The sequence below is a fragment of the Hemibagrus wyckioides genome, linkage group LG21, assembly GCF_019097595.1.
Source record: "Hemibagrus wyckioides isolate EC202008001 linkage group LG21, SWU_Hwy_1.0, whole genome shotgun sequence".
Classification (NCBI taxonomy): domain Eukaryota; kingdom Metazoa; phylum Chordata; class Actinopteri; order Siluriformes; family Bagridae; genus Hemibagrus; species Hemibagrus wyckioides.
This window is the reverse complement of record NC_080730.1, coordinates 17,823,735-17,833,734: the sequence shown is the minus strand read 5'-3', so window position 1 is coordinate 17,833,734 and position 10,000 is coordinate 17,823,735. Positions and strand designations below refer to the sequence as shown.

Here is a 10,000-nt window from a genome sequence, read left to right as displayed (position 1 = left end):
TTTGTGACTATGTCCGTTGTTAAAAGCGCTATACAAATAAATTTGAATAGAATTAAATGGAATTGAATGCAGATGTTCCACATGCTGCCTGATCCAGGAAGTTTTCAGTGTTTATGAAGCTCCTCAAAGTCAAGAAAGTGATGAAATAAAGCTAAATGGGATAAAGCTCTCAGAGAGGCTGAGAGTGTGAGACGTACAGCTGTGAATATGTCGGAATGGAATGTTTATATTACACACAGCTGTGTTTCAGTACCTAGAGTACCAAATGAATACTCAGACTCCTCATTAACAGGGGTTGAGTTTGATGGGATTGATGCTGAAGAGACGATATGCTTTTAAAAGACTTCTGCATTCCTCTATTTTGGATGTGTTATGGCTGGATCATGTGACCATCAGCAGCCAATCGGAGGACATCAAAGTGCACTGGTGGATAGGCTTAGACGTCACCAGCTAGTGATGAACTGTGCATGAAGTGTGTGTGTGTCACAAAGAGCAAAACTCTTCCTTCTAAGCCGAGGTTAAGCTCAGGGTTTAGATTCAGGATTAGAAAACAGAGAGTGTAGAAAGTTCTTACTATAAAGATGTAATCCTTTGTCTTGATGTGTGTGTGTGTGACATTTCTGTCTGCTCTCTCCTCAGTGCTCGAGCACGTGTGCCGGAGGATTCCAGAGGCGGGCGGTGGTGTGTCAGGATGAGAACGGTTACCCGGCCAACAGCTGTGACGAGAGCGTCCGGCCCCCAGAACAGCGCGCCTGTGAGTCTGGACCATGTCCACAGTGGGTTTACGGAGACTGGGGCAAGGTACGACACACACACAGGAATGAGGAAACACTTTCTATAGGTCATTTATTACATTTTCTTGAATAAGGAATTTCGAATAAGTAAAGATTTTTCCCTTTAACATGTAAAACAAACACATTTTGAGCTAAAAAGGGAGCAAATTTACACCCGGGTTCAGATTACAAACTGAATCAATTTGACACACTATGTCTGTCATTCTGTCCTTCCTTCCTTCCTTCCTTCCTTCCTTCCTTCCTTCCTTCCATGCTCTCCTCTTTCTTTCTTTCTTTCTTTCTTTCTTTCTTTCTTTCTTTCTTTCTTTCTTTCTTTCTTTCTTTCTTTCTTTCTTTTTCTTTCTTTCTTTCTTTCTTTCTTTCTTTCTTTCTTTCCACTCCTCTTCCTTCCTTCCTTCCTTCCTTCTGTCTGTCATTATGTCCTTCCTACCTTCTTACCTACCTACCTTCCTTCTTTCCTTTCGTCCTTCCTTCCTTCCTTCCTTCCTTCCTTCCTTCCTTACTCACTCTTTTATTTTTAACTTTCTTTCTTTCTTTCTTTCTTTCTTTCTTTCTTTCTTTCTTTCTTTCTTTCTTTCTTTCTTTCTTTCTTTCTTTCTTTCTTTCCACTCCTCTTCCTTCCTTCCTTCTTTCCTTCCTATGAGGTTTGTCAATCAGTGCCCTTCTTTCTTGTGATGCTCTATCCAGACTTTGCTCTTCTATAAACAGGAATAAAATGATGATCTTCCTGAAGGTCACATGACCAGCGTGAACATGAGGATGTGCACTAAAGCGTGATTTCTCTTTCCCTGTGTGTCTGCAGTGCTCCAAACCCTGCGGCGGGGGAATAAAGACGCGCCTCGTGGTTTGTCAGCGTCCCGGCGGCGAGCGCTTTAGCGATCAGAGCTGCGAGATTCTGGACAAACCACCCGACCGAGAACAGTGCAACATGCAGCTGTGCTCTCACTGGAGAGCCGACCCGTGGAGCTCGGTACGCCCGTAATAACACTCCTCCCTCTGTCCATCCTGTCCTTTACCCATCCTAACCCCAAACACACGCCCCACGAGTCTCGCTAAACTTCTCACTGTGTACAAAAAAAAGAGAGAGAGAATGAGGCCGTGATATTTACAGCATGTGTCTGAATCGCTGCTTAGCCCGTGATGACTGCTTGTTTCTTAAAAAAACATACCAAAGTAGGCCGAGACCGAATCCAGTTTCAGCTTTTTAATTTATTCTACAGTATACAAGTTCGGAAGGTGTATAGCACATTACATCATTAATCTTAAGACATCATACACATCCGCTATGTAGCATACGTATATGCAGTTGTTATGTGTAGATCTCTTTGCTTTTGTTCACCATGAAGGCTGTATTTAAAAAAAAAAGAAAAAAGAATGATGACAAGGTGTAAAAATTTAGTTATATAGAAGCTGAAAATGTTTTAATTTTTTTTTCTAGTTTTATTTCCACAATTTTTTTTGCAGAATCCTGAAGTGAAGCAGATTAAATACAGCAGTATGGCAGAAATAATCAGTAACATCTTCTATATCTAGTGAATACAGCAGGGTTTTTTTCCCTCAAATTCTTACTGTTTCTGGTAATGTTGCTTCTTAGTATAAAAACTAGACAAATTAAGGAGATAAAAAAATCTGGAGTTGATCCAAATTACCCTTCAGAAAATGAAAACATCCTTCACATGATTTAGATCATGGATCCAAACAAAGGGAATTTCCTCATTGCAGCAGTCCATCATATAAGGCACGTCCCAAATCGCATACTTATCCACTATTCTCTAGTGTTAAATAGTTTTGTGTGTTTATACTGAAAATTCCAAGAAGAAGAAGTACACTTCAAGTTCCAGGATGATGCATTTATTCAACTGGAAAAAATAAGTGCTGAATGTTGGACACTTCATGCACTCAATACAAAGCAGCTTTGCTCATTTAGAAAAAAGGGGCGGAGCTACTAGGCTCCAGCACCGGATGAGAAAAAATTCAAAACAGCCAGCGACACTCTGGTGGACAAGACGTCTTACAAATTTTCGCCGTCTCTTAAATTGGTCCACTGATTTTGGGCGATTAATTTCTAAACATTTTTCAAAAATGTGACGTTGTCCTTTGCCGTTAACCAGTTTGTAAAAAGCTGCTTAAAAATTGTTTTATTTGAGATAATATCAATATACTTCAGGAATTTCAACACTTGAAGCTGGACTACATAGTGCACAGTGTAAGTGCATACTGATTTGGGATGCAGATGAAGTGCTTGGACCCCTTAATCGCTGCTTGTGGGCGGTATAATTGTCACTGTTTTTAAAAACTTTTGTTAAATTGAAAAAAAAAATTAAAAATCACAATAAATTTAATTCAAGTTCAGTAGTTTGGGGGTAAATACCATTTTTCCAAGATGATAAAATAATAATAATAATAATAATAATAATAATAATAATAATAATAGTAACAAAACAATAATAATAATAATGATTATAATTATAATGATTATTATTATTATTATTATTATTATTATTATTATTATTATTATTATTAGCAAAACTTTTCCTATTAACATTAACAACTTAAAAGAAATTTCCAGAAACTATCATCTAGCATATTAATCAGTCTTAATACAACAGTAAATGTAGCTTTAATAAGCCGTAATGTTACTAACTCACTGCTGTATGCGCTATATATAGACTTTATCTCATTAGATGTGAATTTATTGTCTGATTTGTGACCAATCAGCCGTGTGGTTTGGGTTTACAGTCATTTTTTTTTTTACCTCACTTCGCCATTCAGACTATGAATCTCATTATGGTGCTTCAACACAACAAGGGACACTTCACCCTGCTATTGTTTTTTTTTTCATATTTATTTTTGTATATTACAAACATTACATTGCATATTACACAGATAGAAGACTGATTATGTCTGAAATTCGTACATAGCGGTCATTTATACTGTACACTTTATTATATAGTTTATGATAGTTGTATATTTTCTGTGTTCTGTGTTTTTGGTTCTGGTTGTAGCACAGATTTGGGTTTTTTTTTGGGTTTGGGTTTTTAATAGTTAGAAAAAATCTTTATATATATATATATATATATATATATATATATATAGGACTGACGGTTCCTCACAGTTTTTCATCCCTGAGGATTTATCTTCTTTCTTGGCCAGAGTTCAGCGTCTACCTCATTCTCATTTTCCCCAAACGCCGCACTCGTTCTCCAACCTTTTCAAAACTTCCCTTTAAGGGAATGGTTCCAATTTGGGGGGAAAAGAAATTCATTGTCTTTTCTATACTGCAAAAAAATGCAGTCAGTTTGCCAAGCCATGCCGTTTGAGTCTAAATTGTGTCTCTAGAGCTCTGCCAGACGCGCTTTATTAGATCGAAAATGTTTGTGAAAATTGTGATGATTGAGCGCCAATGGATGAATTCTGGAGGAGAAACAAACCTACCTTGAGAATTTTTCCACCAAGATCATTTTGCTGGCTGTTACCAAATCCTCATATTGATCGAAGTGTTTATTTTATTTTATTTTATTTTATTTTATTTTCTCTCCAAAGAATGCTGTATTAAGATAATTACCTCTGGTATTTTCCAACCTTTGGATTTGTTTATTCTGATATTTTGTTGTATATAATTATTTAGATGAACGTCTGAAGAACTTTAAAAGCGTGAAGCAATATTTGTGCCATTTCTGCCATTTTTGCTTGCGAACAAATCCTATCCTCCGTCAGAGTCGATTTGATGAGATGAAGGACGATATGTTGCCAGATTTTCCAAAATCCTCCATGTTTTTCCTCACGATGTCATTAAAATAAGTTGCAAACTTAATGGCAGTAATACACAATATTGTGTCAGGTGAAATCTCTTGATATTTATGTAAGTACTTGTATTTATTTCTGCTGCTCAGTGTGTTAACTTTATTGTCTTTTTTTTACCCAAATGCTTTACATGGAAATGTTATTTGTTTTATTTCTTTTTTTTTTTTTTCGATGTTGGAAACTATTTTTATACGACATATACAGAGGCATTAGCGTAAGACTGGTGTAGATCGACGCATGTAGCGTGTGCTGTCTATAAAGTGCTGAATTATTTTGTTTTTGCAAATCTTGCCTATTAAAAAAACACAATGCTGAAGATGTTCCTGGATTAAAGCATGATTGAAGTAGATATATTGTTTATATCGAAGGTGACGCTTGCAGTTAGCATCCAGTTAGGATCCAGTTCCAAGCCTCTATTCATCAAATAATCATCCATCCATCCATTTTCTATACCCACTTTATTCCTGATTAGAGTGATCTGCTGGAGCACACATTGGGCGAAAGGCAGGGGTACACCCTGGACAGGTCACCAGTCCATCGCAGATCAAATAATCATTTTTTGGATATTTTATTTCTACGGAGAATCATTTCCAAGCTCCATAATTCCACACCAAGGGATTTGTATGGCTTCCGAATGTGGCAAAGAGCCCGTGTGGTGCTGACAATCACGCCAACGAACACTGTGCCAGAACAATGGCGGAGGTCAGAAGAAGGTCACGTGGGGTCAGAGGTGAGCTTTGATCCGGAGCGGGCCCCTTCCCGTGCTTTCTCACATGTGTAATCAGCGTGGACGCGCTTCTCGGAAAACACTTTATGCGGATCTGTGGGAAAAAGATCTCTCGGTTGTCGGTGGCTCGAGTTTGTTCGATAGAGACGCAGCGGGAATGAAAATTCCTCCTGGACTGAAGGACTTTTTTTAAATTTTTTATTTTGATTAGTGAGAGGTGAATAAACCTGAGAATTTTACCTCACAATGCTACATTTCTTTCAGTTCACTGTGTCCTAAAGCTTTGTACCATTTCTTATGTACACTACTGTATCTGCAGTGTAAAGCCACAGTGTTCCACATGAATCCAGACAAAAATCACGGTAATTAATGCAGGATAAAATGTTTACCGAGTTCCTTTACAAGACTTAATAATGATCTGACATTTGAGGTACTGGCAACCTTCCCAGCAAAAAAAACAAAACAAAACATCCCTTTCCCAAGGAACAAAACTCTTGCTTTAACAAGCACCAGATGATGCAGAAAAGCTCTACTTACGAGCAGTGTTTATAATGCTACATAAAAGCTACATAAGCCCTTTAAAACAATTTACATAACCATGTTACTACATCTATACTTCTGTGAATTCGGGTGTTTAGTAGAACATGCCACTAGAGTGTTTATGGGATTGACATCAGCTTATGATACTTTCCAGGTTATAACAGCTGACTTAGTAACACAGACTCTCTAGAAGTAAACTGAGCTATTGTGTTATGTCAACTTATGTCCGCATATAACACGTCGACAAAAACTGTTTGTCTTCATGAAAAATGGATGCCTGTTATAAAACTTTATGAAGCTTCATGTCACTTAAAGTTTGTGGAAAACCTTTTTTTTTTTTTAAGTGTCATAACACTTGGTTGATGTGTTGACATAAAGCTTGACAAAAACCTTCTGAGAGCTGACACTTATACATTATTATGTAGCTTTATATCAGTTTATGACAATCACCAACCATAAAACATCATGCTTATGTAAAATGTTATTAGTTTGTGAACTGAAAAGGCTGCCTTATAGAGTTTTTTTGTCCATTGCGATGTCATAAGTTGACATAACACCTATATTATTAATTTATGAAATGAACAGACAGTCTTATTGAGTACTTTTGTTCATGTGATGACATAAGTTGACATAACACCTCTAGTATTAGGTAATGAAATAAGCCGGCTGTCTTATAGAGCTTTTTTAGTTAATTGTGATGTCATAAGTGGATATAACACCTCTAGTATTTGGTTATGACATAAAAAGGCTGTCTTATAGAGCTTTATTTTTTTTTTTGCTTATTGTGATGTCATAAGTTGACATAGCACCTCTACTAATAGATTATGATAAACAGGCTGCCTTATAGAGGTTTTTGTCCAGTGTGATGTCATAAGTTGACATAACACCTCTAGTATTAGATTATGACATAAACAGGCTGCCTTACAGAGGTTTTTTTGTCCATTGCCATGTGATAAGTTGACATAACACCTATACTATTAATTTATAAAAATGAACAGATGGTCTTATTGAGTACTTTTGTTCCTTGTGATGACATAGGTTGACATAACACCTCTAGTATTAGGTAATGAAATAAGCGTGCTGTCTTTTAGAGCTTTTTTTGTGGACATAACGCCAAAATCATTTTAAGGTCATAACCCTTGATGTTTCAACTTGACATAAGGATTGATTAAAATCCTTTTGATTCTATTTGACTGCTGACACTTGTTGGAATAAATGTATAGCCTTATGTCAGTTTATGTCGGTCATAAAGGGCTTATGTAGCATTATGAACACTGCCCTTGTGTAAGGGTTTCTGCTGTCAGTAACATGAGTCTAAGCCGTTAGTCGTTAGTACTTTTAAATGCCACCTTGCAGTAAGATAGTGTATGATTATTTTATTATCACGAACCTTTACTCTCACATATGGTACTAAAATGTAAAGATTTTTAAGGCTACAAACACTTTCATGGGGTCAAACCTTTAAGAACCCATTTCTAGAGAACCTTTAAAAACTCATTTCTGTTCTCTTAACCGGACTTAAAGACTTTAAGGATTATTGCTATCTCACAGAACATCCCAGTTTTTTCTTCTTCTTTTTTTTTTATTGTGGTTTTATTCCTTTTTTAAAATGTTTCTGCATTTTATCTTACACACCAAAACGGGTATTTATATGTAAAGAGTTCCTCCACTGTTTTGAGAAAAAAAAAGAAAAAATATGATTAAAATCTAATTCTATAATGTGATTCTTATCATTTTTAATATCTAAAAATAATAAATCATTTTAAGTAAAAACTTTTTTTTTTTTTTTTTGCAAAACTGAGACTCGTGTCCCTAAACTGACTATATGTAATGTCTTTAAATATTTCTTGCTTTATTCAGCCTCCACATTTTAAAAATTCTTTTTTATTTTTATATTTAATTTTGTTTAAAAAAATTTATTTATAGAAATAATTATTCATTCTGCAGTGTTATTGTGCATGCATAGCATCATGTGTCTGTGACATGGTAGCTTAGTCTCATTCACACACACACACACACACACACACACACACACTCATGTGTAATGCATATGGACAGCATTTTGATGATGTGTACAGTGATGTGGAAAGACTTCCAGGGTTATTATCATCACTCATTACAGTGAAAGGTGCACTGTGATGCCCTGTCAGTGTAAAGATTTCATTATATATATTTATTTATTTACGTACGTCTTGTAATCAGTTGTGGAAAACTATGAAAATATAATCCGCCTGCCCGAAATCTCAAGCCTGCTTCCGTGCCCATTTCCAAACCCCATCAAAGAGCGCTTTAAACAAAGACAGAAGTAAGATGACGCAGGTACCTGTACGCTTGGATCCACCTCAGAGGAATCCAGGGCCTTCCCCCCTTTTACACACACACACACACACAACACACACATCATAAATATGATCTCCATAAATAGGTCAGAGTTCAGCCAGTTCTTTCTCCCGCTGTGCGGCGCATTTGTAGAGCTCGTAGACCCGTCGCATCGCATTCATCCTCCATCAGAGCAGCGCCTTTGATTAGCTGCTCGGTCCGGAGGCATCTCTACACGAAGATGCCACAGGAGGCGGGGTTTACTACGAACCATACACTCTCAACCTTGAGCACTTAAAAAAAACCCTTACAAGGACACCTTTTGTGTCTCACAGATGATGTTTGTTCTTTCATAGTGATACAGGAAGGTGTCTTTTTTAATATCTTCATCATTCTGATTCAGTCCATAATAAGCTTTCTGATTCATCATTAAATACACAATTTCACAATCGATTTATTTTGCATTAAATTGTAACCTCACTCTTTTTTCCCCTCCTTTCACTCACTCACTTTTTCTTTCCTGTGCGAGCCGTATTTCCGACCGCCACCAGCACAATTCTGCCAGGTTCCTCTAAAAGCGTGACTAATTGCTTCCCTGCATGGCTTTCCTTCTCTCTCTTTTCATATTTTTTTTCTCAACCTAGTGCTCCGCCTCCTGTGGGAAGGGCTTCAGACGCCGCAACGTGACCTGTGTCAGCCGCTCGGGCCAGCCAATGGCGGAAGAGAACTGCCTGCACATGCCCCGCCCCCGGAAGCAGAAATCCTGCAAAGGTGGGAAGTGCCCAGAGTGGAGGACGAGCATCTGGGGAGAGGTAAAAATTTCACACACACTCCATCATCCAGACTGACGGGTCTCGTGGCGTTTTCCCGAGAGGTTGCGAGGGATTTCTGGTGTCAGTGGGATAATAAGCATTGTAAATAACTCAAAGATGATGTGTCCAGATGTTATATGTTATGTTATATGTTGATATATGATATCTGTACATCTTTATAAACAGCTATTATATGTTTGAGCCACAGAACTCAGAGCTCTCAAATGCCTGAATGTGATTGGTCAGGTGTCCATTCATTCTCTGACAGCACTTATGGAAGGAGTCTCCAGTATCAGCATTTTGGAACAGTCAGATGTGAAGCTTAACTCTTTACATCTTCAGATTAAAGAGCTGGTTGTTTTTTGTATCTTCACTGAGACTGCTATAATGAAGCTGCTGTGACGTAAGTGATAACAGGAGCTAATGTCTTTATTGGACATAGACATTATTGGAATTATTGGAAAATGATAAACTGAAGTTTTTTTTTAATATGGACAAAAAAGACAGTAAAAAAGGGATATCTTCCAGCTTGTCCTCTGACTGCTCAAGGCGATGACGCTGGAGACTCCTTACATTGACAGCGTATAAGATCATGTAGGGCCTCGGTTGAACAAGTTCATGTGTAAGTTGTTATTAGAACAATGATGGAGAATTAAAACCGAGTGCATTCATAAAAAAACATGGTACTGAAATCCTGTCAGAGCTGCAGTTATAGAACATAATTCAACATCTTCCGACCAATCAGAATCAAGCAGTATGGAATAACACATTCATCTGCACTTCACTTAATATAGAGTTTATAAATAAGATCCTTGTTTAAGATCTCTTCTCTTCTCTTCTCTTCTCTTCTCTTCTCTTCTCTTCTCTTCTCTTCTCTTCTCTTCTCTTCTCTTCTCTTCGCTTCTTGCTGCATCACTGTTAAACATGACTGATCCTGAGAGAGAGAGAGAGAGAGAGGTGGAGACAGTATCAGGCAAGACATCACCTTTCCCAATGTGAAAGTG

At 37.4% G+C, this 10,000-nt stretch overlaps 1 protein-coding gene across 1 annotated transcript in view; it reads left to right on the top strand.

The window, feature by feature from the left end:
• adamts9 (ADAM metallopeptidase with thrombospondin type 1 motif, 9) overlaps positions 1–10,000 on the top strand; it is a 56,771-nt gene that overhangs the window by 27,533 nt on the left and 19,238 nt on the right. The window contains exons 27-29 of the mRNA XM_058373461.1: positions 640–801; positions 1,597–1,764; positions 8,829–8,996. Coding sequence (XP_058229444.1) covers positions 640–801; positions 1,597–1,764; positions 8,829–8,996 — 498 coding nt within the window. The remainder of the gene's footprint in view (positions 1–639; positions 802–1,596; positions 1,765–8,828; positions 8,997–10,000) is intronic.